Source organism: Siniperca chuatsi, linkage group LG13 (genome assembly GCF_020085105.1).
Source record: "Siniperca chuatsi isolate FFG_IHB_CAS linkage group LG13, ASM2008510v1, whole genome shotgun sequence".
NCBI lineage: Eukaryota > Metazoa > Chordata > Actinopteri > Centrarchiformes > Sinipercidae > Siniperca > Siniperca chuatsi.
The window spans coordinates 28,977,637-29,000,053 of record NC_058054.1 but is presented as its reverse complement, the minus strand read 5'-3'; the positions used below and the strand labels follow the sequence as shown (position 1 = coordinate 29,000,053).

Genomic DNA, 22,417 nt, shown 5'->3' with positions numbered 1-22,417 from the left:
CGGACGCATGTGGCAAGGCACGCAGGCCATGCACGCTTTGACAGGGACAACCAGGACCACAGTGATAGTATTACTTGTACTTACACCTGCACTATATGTTTTATACTTACACTTACACCTGTACTGTCTACTCTAACTACTGCACATGTTCATACTGTTCATATATGTACTGTATATATATATCTTAGCATATTAATATCTACCCCTTACTGTTATTTATATATACTTCTATACATATGTCCATTACTCTGCACTTCTGGTCAGATGCTGAACTGCATTTTGTTGTCTCACTCTAATCCAACAAGTCATTATCAGCAACTTTAATGCTGAATTAGGTATCGCAACAATAGGAGTGTCAATAAGATGCATCTACTTGTTTGTAGTCTGAAGTCTTGAAGTGACTGTGAAGCAGGCTGGTTCATGAAGCTCTGTTGATCTTCCTCGACACATGAAGGATACAATTTCTGATTATGGCATCCAAAAGTGCCCCCAATTCCAAAAATTCCTCTAGTTTACTGTCGGTGTATTGAAAACCAACTGTTGGAGTTTCAAAGCCTCAACAGCTCAACGGCAAGTTTTGGAATTTGAGAGTGCTGACAATTTAGAAAAAATATTTGTGGCTTAATTTCTTCTTTCAATCCCAAATTCCCATTGGAGTAACGGAAAAATAGCCAGCTCAAGGCAAAGAAGAAACGAGCGAGATAAAGGTGTGAAGTCCTCAGTTTATTTGTTACAATAAAAAATCATTTGAACCCTTCACGTCTTAGCTAGGCATGGCATATAAGCCTATTGTTATTTTAAAGGCTACTCAGAAATGGCATCATTTGGTAAATGAGTGCTTCTATAAATGCTCTACAACAGTTTTGGTATTGGTAATGGTAATTGTATTGTTAGAAATTATATTAAATTGGTTGGCAACAGGCAAACGTCTGTACGTGAATGGACAGGAGAGTGTCAAGGAGAGTTTTTCAGTGACAGAAAAAAACGTGTTGAGTAAGCATTATTTGCCTACTGTAAATAATTAATAGTGTAAATACATACATATAAAACAGATAGATTTGGACTTTTCTAGCTTCTTTCTCTTATTTGTTCCACCTGCTACATCTGAGTGCCGTTTTTTAGCCTAACGCTGTTACATGTCGGCAAATCTGCATGACTGCCGTGCCACATTCTGTAACCTGCTAGCAGTTCCTGTTCTGTTACCATGGATACAGTCAACTGGACAGCTGGATACCAAAGAAAAGGTCTTACTTTGATGACTTTGAGGCAACAAAGATATGTAGTTATGTATGTTCATCCACAACAGACATCGGAGGAACTATCACTGGAAAGACTAGGTAAGTGCACGATGCTGCCTCCTGTGTGGTTTGACCAGGTGGAGTTACTGAAAAGAAGGGGTGTAGGCCTGGTGTTGGACTCTGAAGCCTTACTTAGGCAGGCTATGTGCGTGTTTTTTACAGGGAAACATGATGAATGATCAGTGAAACGGTTCGGACACTGAGAGTGGGGCTTGGGGGTGGGTTGGGGGGTCCTGCTTCAGGCCACAAAAAGGCTCAGTCCGGCCCTGCACAGATCCCCAGGCATGAACATGCTCTGCCGCCTTCATAACGCAGTACGCCAGGACCTGGATAACCAAGATCAATGAAGGCTGGCGAGACTCGAAAAGAAAATGTGGACTTGAGGATATTGCGATGAAATCCGCTGCTCCAAACGCTGAACCTGGACTGATCCTGGAACACAGCTGGACATGGGGGATGTGTGCGGATGATGTGCGCGCATCGGGGACTAATCCATCTCTGCTAGAAGATGAGAGACTCGGGGATAAAAATCCTCATCGCATCTCTCCAACAATCTGCATCTGAGTATTCCGAACAAAGGAGGCGTGGAGGGCCGGGCAGCAGCGCACAGCTCTGGATGGCCACCCTGGGCCCGCTGAAGGACCGGGAAGCCAAACCCACCGGTGTGGGGACGGAGAGAGCCTATATAAAGCCCAGCAGCGGCGCGTCTGTCACCAGATCATCATCCGCAGCTCCGGCCGCTTCTCGACCTGCAGACGGACTTGGACTGATTGTTCTTTTGTGTTGACAGGATAGCACGCAGCGGGAGCAGCCATGGCTCATGGATGGGGATACGGACCGAGTAACGGTGAGGATGGCACAGCATCCAGCATCCAGCATCCAGCCTTTCTCTGTGACAGGTCCACATGCTCCCACTCTGAACCTCAGCTGCTTCACTGCAGACAGTAGAATTTGCCATTCCTCATTAACAACGTCATTACTGAAATAACACCATTACCACAGAAGGCTAGTTTCAGTTAACAGAACATTTCCATTTCACACGTCAGGGACACGCCGAGCAGTCAGCTCAGCAGCTGCAGACACGGGGCAAACTTCGAAAAGGTGCTTTGAAGACCAGCATCGGGACTGATTCATCAGTAACTGATCGTTACTTTTGTTCATTTTACTGCTAAGAAAACAATGGTAGCCTACATTTGTAAATGTGGAACTTTACTAGTAATGGATTATGGATTATAATCATTGAACTGAGGTATCGTGAAGGATCTGAAAATAGCTTCTAATAAGGCAACATGAGAGGAAGAGGAGAGGATAGGATCATGTTTCTTGCTATCAGTGGTTACATTTAAGGTACATTTATTAGTAATACTTATTAATACTTTACCCAGTTGTGAGGTACTTGTACTTCACTTGAGTACTTCTATTTGACTTTCCCTTTTCCATTTTTGAATACTGCCTAACAGTAATGCAGTAGTAATGTCATGCTGAATTGACCTCTTTAACTTCTGATACAGGTTTGGTACATCTTTGTGAAAATGCTTCTGTGCTTTTACTTACTTCCGCACTGTGGTATTGCTGCTTTTATTTAAGTCAGTTATCTGAATATCACACTGCTGCTAAGTAAAATCTAGTAGATCCTTTACTATCAATGGATTATTATTTTTCAACCGTTGAACCACGTGAAGTATCCGAATACTTCTTTCTACACCACTGCCTGATAAAGCAAGGATCACAACAGAAGTGAGGAAAAGAAAGGAGAATGATTTTGTTAGTCATAAATGGAGTGGAGTTACTTTGAAGAGGTTGGTGTGGAAGGGCTCCACAGAACATAATAGAACAGGACAAAGCACTGAGTGTGGTATTGACATATACTTATTTATTATTTGAATATGTATTTGTAGGACCTGACAAATGGGGAGAAGAGTTTCCTGTAGCCGATGGGCCCAGACAGTCTCCCATCAACATTGTCCCTAAGGAGGCCCAATATGACTCCACACTGAAGGCTCTGAAAGTCAAGTATGACCCCTCCAATGCCATGGGCATTCTCAACAACGGACACTCCTTCCAGGTGGACTTTGTGGATGACACAGATAGTTCCAGTAAGCCCAGCTCAGCTCCTAGTGTTGACATTTATTCATTTACTCACGCACGTCTGTAAGATTAGCTAGTTGTCCTAGTATTTCGATTTTTTGTACAGCTGTACAACCCCTGCACCAAAATTGTTTTTGCTGCATCAGTAAAATATTTACATAATATAATATAATATAATATAATATAATATAATATAATATAATATAATATAATATAAAGTATTAAAAAAGGTCAGAAAAAGCTAGACTCCAGAGCCAGAATTCTGTATTATTATTAATATTAATATCATATAATATAATTATTACAGAATTTCTGAAATGTATTACATTGTTTTTAAAGTGTGGCCCTAAATAATGAAAGAAATGGGTAGATAGATATATTTCCAGTAGGTATTTGTAAACTTTATCTGTCATGTTTATGCCTCCACCCCTGCTGTATGCACTGCAGCAGATAAGAGCGTTTAAAGATGTCAGCGCTAAGATAACCCTGATCAACCTTGTTTCATTATCTGGGGGTCAACAGGGCGTCTGCACCACCTCGCTCTGCTGCACTCACACTGCTTATTCAACATTCATCCAGCAGTGCAAATTATAAAAAGCATATCAACATGAATTCAAAAAATGACATAACTTCCATTTTTTATTCTTTATGAAACATAAAGTTTCTCTGAGTTTATCATGGCACCAAATATCACCCCACCCCTTATCATTTAAAGCGGCAGCATGAGCCATGAATGACCTTTAGAACAGGACAGACAAAGAAAGGCGAGACTGAAACTACCTTCAAGTGAAAATCCAATTAAAGAGATACTTCAGTGATTTAGTACTGCACTTTCATACAGTCGGGGTAATCACAAGAGACAGAACAGTTAAAGTTGAGATATCCCGAGTAACCCTAATATGGGTCAAGCTCCAAAAAGCCTGGATGCTACATTTCCCATGATGCGACTCAAGAGTGTCTGACTGGTAAGCACCCACACCTCCAGTTTGTAACGCAGGCTTTCTGTTATTAACCTTTACTGACAACTGACCTTTGTGTGTAAAATTTGGTGGAGTGCCCCTTTTTAAAGAGATGTCACAGTGGTGGACAAGGCTCTCTTGAAAGTAAAGTTTCACAGAACATGGTTCTCTGTGTTCTGTGGGTAAAAGAAAGAAAATGACTCTCTCTGACTGAGAGAACTAATGAAACCATGCTGATTTCTTTGAAGGAACGAGACCACAGCAGCGAAACTTAACAGTAGAATAAAAAAGGAGAATGTACATTTGAAATGAAATATAAACAAAGCATTAAAATGGAATATAGACAAGTGGAAGTAATAGGAATATATACCAAAGTCCCAACATGTTATTACTGAATGTTTGATAAGTGCAGGTTACTGACGAGCATAGATTTACTTAATTGTTGATGTTAAATCTGTCTTTTCCTGAGTGCGTCTCTAATGATTCTGTTGTTTTGTTCTAACCAGTCCTGACTGGAGGTCCTATTTCTGGAGTGTATCGTTTGAAGCAGTTTCATTTTCACTGGGGAGCCAGTGATGATAGAGGCTCCGAGCACACTGTCAATGGCATCAAGTTCCCCTGTGAGGTACTCAAGCTACTGGAGCTCCTGGCGTTACCTGAATGGGGATTAAAAGATGCTACTACCACATACAGTAACAGATCCTCAACTCTGTGTTGCATGTTATGGAATTAACAGATAGGATGTGTGATTTTAATGGTGATATTATCCTGTCTTCATCAAGAGGCTTAGGTAAAAAATTTAAAAGTAACATCTGTTTATAATGGTTCTTTTAGTTTTTCATATGCAGTATTTTTCAGTATCACAGGGGATTGGGAAGAGGACTGTGAGGCAGGTGCGCAGCTACCACTAAAGACACTGAAGTCATTCACTCTGTATTGTTTCTGGGAATTTGGGGGTTTACATTCCACAATTTAAAATTACAATTAGTAATTAATTGGTTGATTCCAATATATTCAAATGTAACAATTTTTAAGCCAACCAACAAACAAATAAATAACCGGTTCAGTATTTCCCCACCAGAATTGAATTCCCTGCAGTGTGAAGAGGCTTTTAACAGCATTTGGATCTTCATGTAGGGAAACAGAATTTACAGATAAACAGCTAAAACCGTTAACTGAACATCTGAACAGTTTTCTTTGGTGTTGGGGGACTCATGACCTCAGTATGTCCAGAACCCTGATCCTGTGGCTCTGCCATGAGGAGATTAAAAAGCAAATCAGAAGGAAGTCAGTCAGAATTACCACATTACCTCACATTATCACAGATGCACCTCCCCCTTCGTTCTCTCCCCCCACCCCGCATTTTTGGATCTTTCATAATTGTGCACAAAGACTTGCAGAACACAGGAGAAGCTTGAAAACAATTGCAATTGGCTGTCTCTTTATTTGTAAAATATCCACACAATTGCTCGTTAAGTTTTGGGTAAGATGACACACTGTCTGCAGCATGTGCCTTAACAGTCAAACTTTGCCTCTTCTTCTTGTTAGCTTCACCTGGTGCACTGGAACACTAAGTACCCTAGCTTTGGCGAGGCAGCCAGCCAGCCTGATGGGCTCGCCGTAATCGGGGTCTTTCTCAAGGTGTGTCATCAGTGATTCATCACTAACAAATCATCAGTCTGTGACTGCACTGTGGGAAGGTGCTTTAAGTATTCATTAAATTAAATTGCGTGTGTTGTGCTCCAGATTGGTGCTGCCAACCCCAGACTTCAGAAAGTTCTGGATGCCTTGGATGCTATTAAGACCAAGGTAAAAACAACTGTCCCAGAATTCCCAAAACACAGCATTGCTGAATACAGATGTGCTCATACTGTCTATGAACAGAAATGTATAAACTTGGGAAACCACAACTCCATTGCCATGATTAACAATGAGTTACAATTGCTTCCTTCTTCTTTCCTTCCTCACTCTCTCTCTTTCATCCATCCTTCCCTGACGCCTGCAGGGAAAGCAGACCACCTTTGCTAACTTTGACCCAAAGACTCTTCTACCTGGTTCTCTGGATTATTGGACCTATGATGGCTCTCTGACCACGCCCCCCCTGTTGGAAAGTGTCACCTGGATCGTCCTCAAGGAGCCAATCAGCGTCAGCCCTGCTCAAGTACTTAACTTGCTTCACATAATTACTCACTTTACCTACATAAAATCAAAATGAGTAAGAAAACACACACACACACACATAAGACAAAGCTCCTGCGTAGAAAATCAGGACACACTGAACCAAAACATAATTGAACTGAAAGCAGTTTCAGCTTCATAATAAGAGAGGAGAGATGAAAGTGTCATCAGTTACGTATTTGAAGGACAATAGTGTAAGAAGGATTTGCTCATTATCAAAAATATTATAAGCCATCTCTGTTTACTGGTGATCTCATGAATACTCCGAACTGACGTGATGGACCTGCAGGTTCCCCTGTGGTGTGTGTGTGTGTGTTTCTCGTAAAAAAGTCTTAGAGCACTAATATACTTGCTTTTAACTCATTGTGCACGATAGCTATCCTGTGTATTCTACCTTCTTTAAGCATTGGCTGTGTTCTCAGAAATCAATGCTACGCAGGTACTCAGGTTGCAAAGTAAGGTCAGAAGCATACAAGAAACTAATAGAGCTTGTCTCACTGCCCCTTTCTTGCTTGGATCTTAACATAAACAATATAATAACCTTCTTTAGTGTCGACATATTTTGGTCTCTAAATGTTGTGAAATATCACAAGTTCTCAATGAAGATATTGCAGTTATTTTCTTATCCTCCAGTGTGCAGGGAAGTATGTGAACAAACATTGTAGCTATTTGTCTATGACTATGGATTGTTAAAATCAAGAATATCTCAAACTTTAATCTTTGAAAAAGATGTTAATATACAGTAACATCCAGATATGGGCATGACATGTACTGTTGAAATGTGTTAGACAAGAATTGAGTGCTTAAGGTTGTATTGTTCCAATTCTGTTTCTGAGTAATGTCTGTTCTTGACTTGAACAGATGAATAATAGCTTGTTGTTGTTAGTTTTGTTGTTAATAAGCTTCCATATGAAACATGACAACCAAAGCTTCAAGTAGAGTGAAGTCTTGAGTAAACAGAAGCGTTTTCTTGGGCAACCCAATACAAAGGCTAGAACAGTAAAAAGAAAATAAGAGGAAAAGAAAGCCCTTGGACAACTTGAGGCCACGATGACATTAGTTTGAGCTATTGCTGTTTTGAGATAGGAATATTGGTCTCTGCTGTATAACAGAATAAAGTAACAAATACATGTAGTATTGAACTTTAGTTTGAAAGCCAAACATTTAACGGGCAGCGGCAGATGGCCGCCCACCCTGAGTCTGGTTCTGCCCGAGGTTTCTGCCTCTTAAAGGAAGTTTTTCCTTGCCACTGTTGCCAAGTGCTTGCTCATGGTGGGAATTGTTGGGTTTCTGTAAATAATATTATAAAGAGTATGTTCTAGACCTCATTTAAATATGGCTAGGACGGTCATATTGGTATGGATGTTTCGTGAACATGCACACAATAGCCTGTGTGTATTTGTGGCAGCCTTAAATACGAACAATTGTTTTTGGCAGCGTGCCTGCTGGTATATACATGCTGCTTCAGTACAGCTTTTAAATCAGTCTGGTGAGACTGCTGCCGAATCCTCCAGTGGAAGCTGAAAATGTTTCAAAAATATAAACATAAAAGGCAAGAAGTGTTGTGCCTCAGGGTGTGTGAGAAATCAAAAGAAACAGCTAGTCAAATACTGCAGAATTAAGAGAGCTGGCTATTTCCTCATAAGTCTCTTTTTTACAGTATTTTCGAATAGCCTCATACACACTTTAGACTTTGATTTAGCAATTTTCTCATGAAGTGTTTGTGCCTGGTTTAAGGAGCCAGAACGTTGGTCCAAACATTGTCACGGTCAAGAGTGTAAGAAGCCATATCATGCTTTAGAGCAGGGTGGGTCTAAGTCTTGAGTGTCTTGTGTTTCACTTAGATTACACTGACTGCCTGTATCAACAGTGGACAGTTTGCATTCTAAACTCAACTTCAACTTTCAACTTTTACTTGCCCCTGAAGGGCAATTGGTTTTTGCAGCAAGACATAAAACCCACATAGAGTGATGGGCTTTTTCCTCTAAAGGTTTAATGCTCACTTTTCTCTCCCTAAATAAAGCCTAGATGTACGATTATAAGATGTGCTTCTATAGAGAAATATATCCTTTCTGCAATGTAGAAATGAATACACTGATACACTAAAGTACAGTGAAACATATACTTTGTTGTGACAGAGAACTGAGTGCTGAGTGAGCCTGCTGAGGGAAATTAAATTCAAGTTCACCAGCTAGCAAAAAGCTAAATGGCTCCCAGAGGAGTTGTTGTTGATGCCACAGTGCTGCTTTAGTTGTTTCACACACACATAGCCAGATCTTTTACACTCATCTAACTGTACTGTACTATTGATTGCAGTAACTCAGTGTTCGGAGATTTGGCTTGTTTTGCAGAGGGAAATGAAGGCTGTTTCAATTGTTGGACAGCTTCCGTATACATCTTAATGCTACTGTGTGCAATATGGGACTAGTTTCAGTGTCAGAAGGGTTGTGTTTTGCACCACCATGTGCACATGGGAGATAACCTCCACAGAAAGAGGGTGTGAGGTAGCTGCCCTGTACAACACTGGATCGAAGATAAACTGGAGCAGCTGATTGCATTAAAGGTCTAGTGTGTAACATTTAGGAGGAGCTATTGGCAGAAATGGAATATAATATTTATAAGTATGTTTTCATTAGTGTATAATCCCCTGAAAATCAGAATCAGAAATACTTTATTGATCCCCGAGGGGAAACTCTTTTGTTACAGCAGCTCACTGTCACGTCAGTGCACACAGGAATAGAAGTAGTAAGCAAAAAATATAATACACTATAATACAGGTCAGATAAATTATGTACCAAGTGGGTATAAGTATAAAATAAGTGTGAAGTACAAAGTGGGTTTACCGGTTGATGATAATAATCCAGTATAAAGTAATAGTGCATGAACTGTCAAGTTAAGTGTAGCTATTAATATTATAATGAGACAGAGGATATTACACAGCAGTAATAGAGCTATGAATAAATATCAATATCAATAAATAGGGAATTTTAAACTGAAAAGAGTATATTGCACAGGAGTATTAACACAGAATATTGCACAATTATTATTAAGTATTGCAGAGATGTTAATGATCATTGTCCAGTTTAGTGACTTCGGGTCATACAGACTGACACTTAGAGGGAGGAGTTAAAGAGTTTGATGGCCACAGGCAGGAATGACTTCCTGTGGCGCTCTGTGGTGCATTGTGGGGGGATGAGTCTTCCGCTGAAGGTGCTCCTTTGTTTGACCAGCACGTCATGGAGCGGGTGGGAGACGCTGTCCAAGATGGCGTGTAGTTTGGCCAGCATCCTCCTCTCTGACACCACCGCCAGAGAGTCCAGCTCCACCCCCACAATGTCACCGGCCTTACGGATCAGTTTGTTGAGTCTGTTAGCCGTGTCAGAGGACATCTGCATAAAGTTGAGCTTTTCTCAACTTTTCCCTGTAGTGGCGGTGGGCGCCTTTTAAAGCGCTATAGCTCACCGGGTGGCACCGGGTTGCAACGCCAGGTCCCATTCACAATAAATAGCAGTCTATCACTGTCCCAACTTTTGAATCTGTATGAGTGAACAGCTCGTAAGGCTACAGCCCGACACAAGGTGGCAAATGTGCCACTGATGTAGGCAGATCCATTGTGCTGTCAATACAAACGTAATTTCTAGGAGACAGGTGCCATTTGGTAAATCTTGCTGTGCTGAGGATGGAGTTATGTTAGAAACAACACATGATATTTCAGTTAATTCAGATGCATTTGCATTACATTTTAGCTACTGCTAATGTGACTCAGTCTATGGAAATCAGACCTTAATTATCTTTCTCTGTTTCTCCTTTCTCTGTTTCTCCTTCCTCATTAGATGACCAAGTTCCGCAGCCTCCTCTTCACTGGAGAAGGAGATGCTCCATGCTGCATGGTGGACAACTACCGGCCTCCTCAGCCTCTGAAGGGCCGTCGGGTCCGCGCCTCCTTTAAATAAACCCTCCTTTATCTTCATAGCGTCTTTGCCCCTTTGCTCATCCTTCCCTCTTTCCCCATACCTTCTTACTCCTTTTGTTCTCCACATGCAGTCTTTACTTAGTCAATAGGGCTAATATGCGCTATCAACTTGAAAAGTAGAATAAAAACACATCTGCTTATGCATTCTACAACATAGACTACCTGGATGTATCTTGAAATAAAGCATAAAGACATCTACACAAGTGTCTTGTATCCGGATAAAATCTAGATCATATTTAAAGTACCCCTCCACTCAAAAATGTGTTTTTCTTATGTTTATGTCTCCTAAAATGTCAGACCTTGACTTTACTGACATGTATCTGTGCAAAGTTTGTCACCAGAGAGGTGTTTTCACATTCCTCTACTGAAGGAGGAGATGTCTGTACACTTCCCTAAAATCTGAGTCAAACATACTCCGGGCAAGCTAGATTTGGTACGTCACAAATTCAAAAGCCAATCGCAATGCCACTGGCAAAGAAACCTGAAACCTCCACCTGACCTGTCAGTACAGAATGTGAGAGTTTGCACTAAGTTATTGTAGTGAAAATTTGAACAGCAAACATGGTAGAGTGTGCAGTTCTTGGATGTAAACCAAGAACCCTACAGAATCCTCATCTGGGTTTGACTGAGGCTCAAACATGTACGGCTGAATCTCTCAGATGTTTCCTATAACTCTAGCCATCTTGACGCGCACCACTCTCTCACCATGGATGTATGTCCCTCACCCACATCCAACCTAACATGCAGCGCAACTACAAGCATGTTTTATCGTCCTCACAGCTCTGACTCACGCAATTCTCTCACCCACACAGATTGTCTGTGGTTGAACTGATCAGGGATCAGATAAACGCTGCATCAGCTTGGTGTGCCTTGTATTTGATCATATGTGCAGGAATTGCTGGAGCCATTTTTCCTTGATGCTTTAATGAAACAGAGGACAATGTCTAATTTCAGTGTCCTTCAGTGGACTTTTAGCTGCTGTTATGAGGAAGGGATAGGACGGGACATACCTTGGAGACAGTGAGTGGCTAGTTCTAGACTGCTTACTGACCTAGTTATACTATAGGAGGAGTAAAGATTACATATGTGTCTTGGAGAGATGGATGCATTTATACCTTTTAAACATCTGCTTATAATGCGTCTCAAACCTCCTTTGAACAATAGGATTTCAGTCAATCTTGAATGCCTCTTGAATGCATTTACACTTAGCTTTTTTAAAATCATACAGCTATCTGATCCACCAAGTGTAAATGGCGTCATAGATTGTGCACGCATAACAATAGCACAGACAAAGGTACCCTAAGAATTTTGATCTATCCCAGCTAAAATAGGTCCCAAGTGATTAGTGATTTACTGAAATTGTCACAACTACTAACAATGGAAATTCTGGCCCCTGATCTCCTAATTTTGGCTATAACATGTTATTCCCATTTTCTCTGGCCATGCTAACTAATAATGTAAATTATTTTCTTATTTATAGTGTCTATTGATGTGTGCCAAGACAGTCTGCAATATCATAGACAAAATCTACCCAAAATAGAACTTCTTTGTGTTATTATAAGAAATAAATATAATTTCATAAATATAAGAATTTCAATCAACAGTAATTTGCCTTGTTTGAAATTAAAGCATTTATCAAGTTTCTGAAACTTCTTTCTATGCATTTCATTGTGTTGTGAATTGTGCTGCAGACAGCTGTTCGGATTGTGAAAGCTAATGTTTTTACTGATGCCTGACTTTGTCAGTTTGAGACAAAGTGACCATACTGAGTTTGGACGTGACATTTATCAGTGGTGACTATACAGTTGTACACTGTGGCCACCACCCATCAACTGAAATTTCTATGCAAGTACATTTTTAGACTTATAATCACCTCATGATGGTACAGTAATGCTATGGAATGCCCCAGAATGTTGGGTAGGACAGTCTTACCCAGTACTGGCTGATGGTACAGCCTGAGGCCATGTCCACATTAATGCGTGTAAATAGAAAATGTGTCTGTTTTTTCTCTGTGTTGGGCTTCCATCCATTCTGGGTAAATTCTTTTGCAAAAATTAGACAGCACCCTACTGACACATCTGCATTATTGTGGTCATAGCCAAATCATTCTATCAGTGGCTCTACAGTAAGTGTCACTCCATTTTTTATAAAAACTGTGACAGCTGAACTGCCTATCACCACAGTGCATTAGACATTGTCTTTAAGACTCATGTAAGACAGAGCTGTTATGTTGGAAAGAATTTAAAGGATCAATTTATGACTAAACATTAATACAAGCTACAGTATCAACGTAGGCCACATAATTTTTCATTAAATTATTATACTTTGTCAGCAATGTCATTGCTCCATCTAACTAAACTGAGTGGCAGGTATTCGTAAGAGACCAGCGCAATGTTACTTTTTAGCTTTTACATCAATATCATAAAAAATGTTATAAAATAATCAGCTTTCAGAGTGTGGCTATACTGAAACAGCTGTAACATTTTAAAGTGTGTCACTTGAAACTGCTGTCACATTACTGATGGAGAAATGTTTTGTGTGAGTTGGTCATGTTATTAATGGAAAATAATTTAATCAATAAAGACTCATAACTTACCAATGTCTCAAATTTTCCTTCTTGCTCACAGTTCCTAATCACATATTAACATTCATTTGATTTTCAAATTTCAGGATTACTCAAAAGGAGATTTTTCTTTAGCTATCCACAGATATTGTTCTTTAGCCATGCTAGCGCCATGGCAGACAGTAATGTTGTTTGGTCTGTTGGGCCACCACTTTGATCCAGACTGAAATATTTCAACAACCATTGAAGGGATTGCCATGAAATTTTGTACAGACATGTATGGTTTCCAGAGGATGAATCCTACTGACTTTTCCTCGAGGCTGACATTTATGGTTTTGAGTGAAATGTCTCAACAACTGTTAGATGGATGGCTATGTAATTTGGTTCCCGGAGGATGGATTGTAGTAATTGGTTTTACAAAATTTTTATGAGGGAGGATGGGATGCTGTGTTGTGATTTAGGGTAATAATTAATTCAGTTGAATTCAATTTTATTTATATAGCGTCAATTCATAACAGAAGTTATCTCATTGCACAGCTCATTAATGTATTTCACATTAAGACTTTACATAATGCAGACTTTCATATAAATAGAATTAAGATTCAATTATAAATCTTTTATAAAACAGTGCCACTGCATTGATGAGTGGTGTTGGCTAGTGATGATGGCCTTAAGTAACACACTGTCTGGCTGTTTGTTGGTGTCTCTGCCAACACTCTGGATGGTCTTTATTGGACATTTGGCCATTAAACAGCAGATGAAGGGGTGGTGGTGGTGGGTACACCAGCTTGGAAATACAGAGCAAGTTACTTGAGATGATGAGTAACATAGTAAATGAGAAAATAGTGGGACGAAGTGGAGATCACTGGTACACAACAAAGTCTCATGGTTCCCATGACCTTTAGAGGTCAGGAGAATACAGAAGTACTCTTTCTATATATGTTTGTTGTTTTAGATCTCAATTAGATTTTTATTTTGATTCATGTATCACTTGTGGTGACATACACAACTTGCAAAACGTTCCACAACCCTCACCAAACATTTAGCAGGCTGATGGACAACAAAAGCAATCTCCCAGGTGCAGCAGATTCCAGCAGCAGAGGTGACACCCAACCTGACCCTCTCTCTCTGACAACCCACACTGCTTTCTCACCTGGCATGTATCCCTGCAGTCTCTACCAGCACCATTAAATAGTGAAGGGCACATAGACACACCCACGATGGCTTTAAAACATGTATTTACAATTTAAGCTTAATGATATTCCACATACCAAATACAAATCACTACTGCCTAATACAGATGAAATAAAATGCACAATAAACTAAAGAAATACCAAACAAAAGCCAAGGTAAGTAACATCTGCGAGTCCTGTGGCTACATTCTCACGTGTGTACTCCATGAAAACACGCCCCCAGAAGTAGACCTCAAAGAGACCTTAGTGAGGTGAATGCTTTAAAAGCAGTTAAAGCAATTTTTATTACAGCCATCTTTCACATTCCGACACACACAGTAGACAACCGTGTCCAATATTCAAACACAGAACGTTCATGCTGTTAATGTGTATACGTTGTTTCTTTGCTTGCCTGTCTGTCCTCTTGTATAAGTGTGTGTTTGTAAAGCGTTTGGTTGGGTGGGTGAGGTCTGTTCTCTGTTGTCATCCCACAGCCACAGAGTGGGGGTACAGAAAAGGGACAGTTTCTCAGAACCTGCTTTCACAGAGTAACTATCAGACACAGACAGAGACTCTGACTTTCACTATCCTGTAATGAAACATGTTGCCTGAAAGACACCTTATAAGAAACCGAGTGGTCGCATGTGGGTGAAAAAAAATGACCTTGTTGTGAGCAGTTACATGTAGGAACTATTTTCTTTCTACTGATCGTTCCTACATGAACCTGCTCACAACAAACCTGTGGATTATCTCATGATTTCTAGAAAGAGACTTTGCTGCTGAGTTTTTCAAATATATTGTTTTGGCGCTTTGAGCACCACAAGCTTGTGGTGGCCAAGTGGCATATAGTCCCACTATATTAAAAAAAGGCAGACATCTCTACGGCCGATATCTCCAAAACTATCTATATGGATAAAGAGCACTACAGGTAAGAGGAGAAATGTGTATTTTTGATTTTAGGGTGAACTGTCCCTTTAACCTCATCAGATACAATTGATAGAGCAACTATGGGATGATGCATAATCCATCAATACACAAAAGTGCAACAGTAGATTTTAAAATAGTGAAATATGCACCGCAATAATACAGGACACATGGCATGCCCAAAGAAGTCTGATTAAAATAACATGCATTCTGAAAACTAGTAATATGATCAAACAATATACTACACTCACCTCACCAACTAACAGAGGCAAACCAGTGACCTGCAGATTTTGGTTACCATACTGTCCTCTCTATACTCCACATTGTCTGAAATAATCATGAAGTCCACTTTAGACTTTTGCCAGCTGTGAAATATAAATTCATGTCCATATCCATTGTTGTAATGTTGGTGTTGTGGGTTGACACATGTACAACACATGTCCAAAACAAAAAAGAAAGAAAATCATCAAAGTTTGACAGCCTGTGAACCAATGGTGTGTGAAACAAATAAATAATATCAGCATGAAGGTGGTTTTAGATGGGTGCTACAATATGCATGTACTTTTTAAAAATAGTTTTCATTATTTTCCCTGATCATCTGGGTTTCAGCTGATTTTCCCCAAAATGTGTGTTATTACATATGATAACTATTAGTCATAGTCCATTGCCTGTATTGGAGAACATCTGGAAGGGACTGAAACTGAAATAAAGTAATATATTAAAGCATGCTGCCTCACTGCACCATATATACATAGATTGTACACACAAAGGTCAGTTTACTTGTCATTGTTAGTACTCAGCTCTGTCTGGGAAAATAACCCCAATGATGTCATAGTGATGTCATCAGGGTTATCTCATTTTGGGATTGGAAACTACAAATTAGTTGAAATATTTGTAAAAAAGTTGTAATATTTCGGGATTAAAGTTGTTGGAGAAGTTAACCTTTGTGTGGATGAGCTATACAAAAATCATAAAGTCTATTGGGCTTTAATCTTTTTCTGATTAATTTGTTTAATTTGTTTGTTAATTTGACTTCATTTATGTGCTCAGTGTTCCTGTTTACTACAACAGCACACTAAAATCTCTCATAATACAGTATAGAACTTTATTCTGGAAATTTTTCCGGAAAATATTCAATTTTATTCTCGAAATCGCAGATTTTTTCTGCAACAGTGGCCCTAATACTCTGGCGTATGACAACTTCCTCCCAAAAAATAATTTTAACTGGAATTATTCTTTAACTTGCGATACTCTTGTTTTTGGTCCTGTTAATGGTCCTTCCTTTCTCCAGTCATTCTTGTCCTTTTCCATTGTCTCCTGTCTGGAAAGAATATTACTGTAATGAGAGGACAGATGACCCAGAAGCACCACAGAGCCACGAAACTGGCTAACAATGCCATGTCCACTTCAAAGGCAAACTGGTTTGTGTGTGTGTGTGTGTTTGTGCATGTGCTGTCAGGATATGAAAGGAGCTTTGATGAATCTGAATGGTCTCTCTGCTTCACAGACTAGGCCACTGTTTTAGAGAGACAAAGACAGACAGAAAGAGGAGAGAAAAACTGAATTCTCACTGAAGATGATGTGGAATTTATTAATATGAAGGTTGTATTGTGATTGTAAACATGATTTTTGTTAATCTGCTGCTCTACAGTTTCTGTTCTGCTTTGATGGAGAGATGCATGACTAATCCTCTGTGTTAACTCCAAATATTATATAATGAAAGTGATGATTCCCTCACCAACTTTCTCTCTCTGGCATTATAACCACCCCTCCCCCCGCACCACACTAACATACAATGTCACTCTCTCCACAGCTGAGTGACAACAGTAACCGTGGCAACTGCATGTTCATATCATAAAATATAGAAAAGGGGGGTGTAGAAACAGCTTTGCAGGCTGACCTGAGCGATGTGTTTCTGTAAACAGAACTGTAGCTGCTCGTCCTCATGGGACCACACTTTGATTATTCTTAGAAATATTTCTGTGTGTGAATCAGTGCTATAAGATATTTTATGGATGTGCACAAATATGCACCAAAGTTGGCTATAGTGGGGGACAATGGATTGGAACCATTTGAGGCTCACTGGAAGATATGTATATGTTATGGAATCAGTTCCTTGATATGGAACAAAGGCTGACAAAAAAGCTGTTTATTTGGGATAAACAAATGATTGGCTCTTGGACAAATTGTTGCGCACATTGTTCTACAACTATGGGTTTGGTGTGTTTGCTCAAAGTAAAGAGCAGCTGGCTGATGGTATATGAACTAAACCAAAGAGAGGAGAGAAACGAGAAAGCACAAAACTACGGGAGAGAGAAGATGTTGAGTTAGTAACATGCAGTAATGGGATAAAAATGCATATAGATGGAGAGGGAGAGAAGGAGAGAGGAGCTCAGTGCATCATGGGAAGTCTCCCGGCAGTCTAGGCCTATAGCAGCATAACTAAGGGATGGTTCAGGACTCACCCAAGCCAATTATATGCTTTATCAAAGAGGAAAGTCTTAAGCCTACTCTTAAATGTAGAGATGGTGTCTGCCTCCTGAACCCAAACTGGGACCTGATTCCACAGGAGAGGAGCTTGATAACTGAAGGCTCTGGCTCCCATTCTACTCTTGGAGACTCTAGGAACCACAAGTAACCCTGCATCCTGGGAGCGCAGTGTTCTAGTCGGATAATATGGTATTATGAGATCTTTAAGATACAATGGTGCCAGACCATTAAGAGCTTTGTGGGTGAGGAGAAGGATTTTAAATTCTATTCTAAATTTTACAGGGACGTCGTGGACTGTACCTGCTGAATGGTAGACTGGGGTGGTGGTTCCCATTTTTGAAAAGGGGGACTGGAGGGTGTGCTCCAATTATCACGTTATCAAACTGCTCAGTCTCACAGTGAAAGCTTATGCCAGGGTACTGGAAAGGAGGCTCCGACTGATTGTCGAACCTTGGATCGAGATCCAAGTCTGGGATCTGAGAAAGGGACTGCCACCGCAACCCCACATAAGCAGCAGAAAATGGATGGATGGATGGATGGATCCTTAGTTGTGCTGCTATAGGCCTTCCCATGATGCACCTCTTTCCTCTCTCCTTCTCTCCCTCTCCATCTGTATGGATTTTTATCCCATTACTGCATGTTACTAACTTGACATCTTCTCTCTCCCGCAGTTTTGTGCTTTCTGGTTTCTCTCCACTCTCCTTCTGTCGCTTTCAGCAGGTATTTCTACCTCCAGAGCTGCAGAGACTGGACTGACTTTGATTGTGGCCCACCTGCTGCCCCCGTGTTCCTGCTGGACAACTACTACTACAGTTGTTGTTATTGGCTCTGTTACTATTATTGTCATTATTATTCCTATGACTGTCATTCCTATTATTATTACTTTATTAATATTAATATTACTACTAACATTACATTATTTAAAAAAGTCTAGGTGGTATTTGCATTGTGCCCCCCCTTCCCAAGCCCCCACTCCCTTCTCTCTCTCTCTCTATTTCTCTCAAAACCTCTCTCTCTTTCTCTCTCTCAAAACCTAGCACGGCAGCGGCGGATGGCCGCCCACCATTTAGTCTGGTTCTGTCCGAGGTTTCTACCTGTTAAAAAGTTTTTTCCTGCCGCTGTCACCAAGTATTGTGACTGACTTCCAATTCTCTGTTTGGCTGCAGGAAGTGGTTTACATCCAAAACACCTCCTTTAACACTGAAAAGCACATTTAGGTATGAACACTCAAACACACACTGATATTTTAATTACATTTTATGTATTTACATCTCATGAAGACAAAATCAGAAAATCTCTATCAGAATAAGCAGAACTAAGTAGTGAGCAGTGCAATGTATGGCCAAAAATTTCAAACAATGACCTCTTGTCTTACGCCCACAGAGATATAATATGTGACAGGTTTGCTGAGTTGGTAAAGGTGTCAAGCTGTTTGCAGTTTAACGACCTCACAGCCAAAATCCCGTCACCTCTCAAAGTCATATCAAATTTCTGATTATACAAACAGGTCTACACTAAAATATAATTTTTAATCTCCATTTACCTTAATCACCAGAGACTTGCAGAAAGGAGATGAAGATATCTATAATATATCTACAATGAGATGCCTTTACACATGGTGTAAAACTATTTGTTTGGTTTCTGTCTTGGCTCATGCACATTACCAAAGGTCAAATTGAAGGTACAATCTTTTTCCTTCTGAATATGTTTACAGTGCCAATATTGACATTTAGATAATACAGCAAACACAAACATACTAGACATCATAAGACTCCTAGAGGGTACTGTAAATCTCCACTGAAAAAAAAAGATTTACCTATTATATATGGAGGCCTTGAAAGGCAAGGTGAAAATATTTCTAGGTTTTTCTGAATTTCTAAGTTTATCTTGTCTGGACAACATGACTAATAAAATAAACTTTCTGTGGCATTAGTAATCAAATTTTAAGGATGTTAAAAAATGATAACCCAAGGTTTACAATCTAGATCCATATAATCCATGTTACACATGAAATCCTGTCAATAACATATGAAATGAGTGCTTACATTATTAGTAATAGAGTCATTTTCACCTACAAAATTCCTATACTCAAATGAATGTTTGTGAAAGTTGAAACAGAAAATAAAATAACTGTGTGCATAACAAGAACAGAGTGCATGAATTTGATATATCTTTAGAGAAATTGTAGACTTTCTTCATATTTTTGTGGGACTTTAAATGACCATTTATTAGGAGACTGCATGCTCTTTTGTTCTGTAAACAAAGGAGAGCCATTGAACTCAGCATCCCGCAATCCTCCAGGTATTCACATGGAGGTGTGAATTCCCCCCATGGGCCCAGCTTCCAGCTACCATTGGTCAGTCTGACCCATGATATCATCAGGTTAATAAAACGGTCAGCGGCCATTGTTCTCTCTTTTTCTCCTGGCTTCATCTACAGCACTGCTGCTCAGCAGCAGCTGTCCACCTGTGCAGAAATCTTACGCAGGCCCTGGCGTCGCTGCTGCAGACACACAGCAAAACTGTACTCTTGCAACAGCAGCACCAGCGCCCGCGTAAGATTTCTGCAACAATACTTAGTTAGTGTCACTAGCTACTACACATAATCTGCCAGCTAACTTTAAGAACTACCTTTGAGGAGAACAACAGACTGAGCGACCGGTTCCTCCATCTGCATAAATGGACTGCACAGCAAGGACTTTTCTCCAATCAGAACCAAAATTATTTCCTGCCTGGCTCATCCACATGGCCAGCTAACAAGGAGGACTTCAAAGCAATCTTCTTTCCCTCCATGGACTGGTGAAGTAACTGGGCATTACATAGCTTCACATAGCTTAACAGTGTACTTGGCTAAGCACAGGACTGTTTAACTAATGTAACGCTACATGTATTGATTTATTTTTATATTTTTATTGTTGTGATGTGCTTCCCCCTTTTAGGATTTGGTAGCCACATGCTATTAGTTAATGTTGTGCTTTACAATAATAATTGGCAAATGTAATAATGTTTGAAATATTTGTAGGTTAGTTTTAGTTTCTAATGCATAAAATATTGATTAAATATTGATTTAATTAATAAATTTACGATTATTTTTCAGACATAATATCCAAAAGTATTCATAACCGTGAAGTCTTCTTTAAGGTAATCAGCTCTGTTCTCAGTGGACCATCCTGTACAGATCTTGAACCTCATAATGATTGGACAGAGAAACTCACTGTTCATTTTAGTGGGAAGATAGAGAGCATTCGGTCTCAAATTTCACCTGATCCACAAACTCTACCCACCTTCAACAATAATCTTGTTTACCTTACCCAGTTTCATCCCATTCATGTCTAAGCATTAGGTAAATACATTTCTCAAATTAAATCCTCTACCTGTGTATTAGACATTATCCCAACTAAGTTTTTAAAAGAGGTATTCGCCACTGTTGGTCATTTTATTCTATTAATAATTAACATTTTCCTAACCGTTTCAAACATGCAATTATGCAACTGTTACCTAAAAAACCTAATCTGGATGGAGAAAAATAATGTTTTTGATAGTTTTCAGTCAGGTTTTTGAATTGAGCGCTGCTTTCGACACAATTGATCACTCAGAAACCTGGGTTGATCTTAAGGGAACTGCTCTACGTCTGCTACGTTCATGCCTCTCTAAGAAAACCTTCTCTGTTTTTATAGCAAATGCCTTTTCCTTTGTTGCTCATTCTAATTGTGGTGTTCCTCATGGGTCCATCCTTGGCCCTCTGTTGTTTTCAAAATACATGCTTCCTCTCAACCAGATAATTCAGAACCATGGTATCTCCCACAACTGTTATGCGGATGACACATAGATGAGGCTCTACTCATTCACTTTTCGTAATTATACCTACGACAAGTAATGCACTATAATTCGTATATAACCCACGTAATAGGGAGCCACGAGGCAGTTACATTTATCATGACCTCTAGTGGCCTCAGTAATTATGATGGGATCAAAGGAGGAGTGGTGGTGAATGGGGTGGATGGATGTGTCAAACACAAGACTTTCACCCAGGAGACTGGGGTTCATGTCCCATGTGAAACCAAAAGTCAATGTTGAGTTATTTTAAGTTATCCTTACTTCTTAGTAATTTTAATGCAGATCTCTGTTTCAAGGTTCAAGTGAAGAATGTTGTCCAGACATGCTTCTTTCATTTCAAGAAAATCCCAAAAATCAAAAACCAAAATCATTCTTATCTCCTACTGATTTACATAAAGTCATACATGCTTTTATTTCTTCCCGTTTGTACTAGTGTAAAGCACTTTATGCTGGTATCTTTCAGACACACATCTTCCCAGACCTGACTTCCGCGACTCTCCAAAAACGTCACCAGTTTGATTAGATCAAAGAGAAGTGCAAGGAAAGGAAGATTAAGTATAGATTTCGAAACCCCAGCAGGTTCATCGTCATCGTCGGTGATTGCACTGACACATTCCAAACAACAACCGATGCGGAACGGTTTCTGAAGGAGAACGTGGCTAACTGGTAGCTAATGACATTATAATAAGCAGGCAAGCAGATAGCCCGTAATAGATTATGCTTTGCTATATTATAGCACTGTAGCTTCCATCAGAGTCAGTCTAAAGTTTGTTGTTGTTTGATACGACAAGTGGGACTTTTTAAAGTTATCTGTTGTGGAGATCTTTTTTTTTTTGGCAACTTTATGAAAACTGGACTTTTCTCCAGTTCAATGGTGAAGACAGTTTTCTGTTTATTACTTCATCATATAGGAGTGGTGGGTTTGGAGAGAGAACA

General features: G+C 39.8%; 1 protein-coding gene across 3 annotated transcripts; it reads left to right on the top strand.

Annotated features, from left to right (window-relative positions):
• The first annotated feature begins 1,959 nt into the window (after nucleotides 1-1,959).
• Nucleotides 1,960-13,091, top strand: cahz (carbonic anhydrase). 3 transcript variants are annotated; one of them, XM_044219112.1, is made up of 7 exons: nucleotides 1,960-2,145; nucleotides 3,197-3,394; nucleotides 4,852-4,970; nucleotides 5,894-5,986; nucleotides 6,092-6,154; nucleotides 6,351-6,506; nucleotides 10,357-13,091. In XM_044219112.1, exons 1-7 carry the CDS (start codon nucleotides 2,112-2,114, stop codon nucleotides 10,474-10,476), a joined length of 783 nt encoding a protein of 260 aa, XP_044075047.1. In that variant the 5' UTR covers nucleotides 1,960-2,111; the 3' UTR covers nucleotides 10,477-13,091. The 3 variants fall into 3 exon arrangements, with proteins under 3 accessions (XP_044075047.1, XP_044075048.1, XP_044075049.1); XM_044219113.1 differs by lacking the exon at nucleotides 4,852-4,970 and having other exon boundaries at nucleotides 1,989-2,145; XM_044219114.1 differs by lacking the exons at nucleotides 1,960-2,145; nucleotides 4,852-4,970 and adding an exon at nucleotides 2,375-2,399.
• Nucleotides 13,092-22,417: the final 9,326 nt, after the last annotated feature.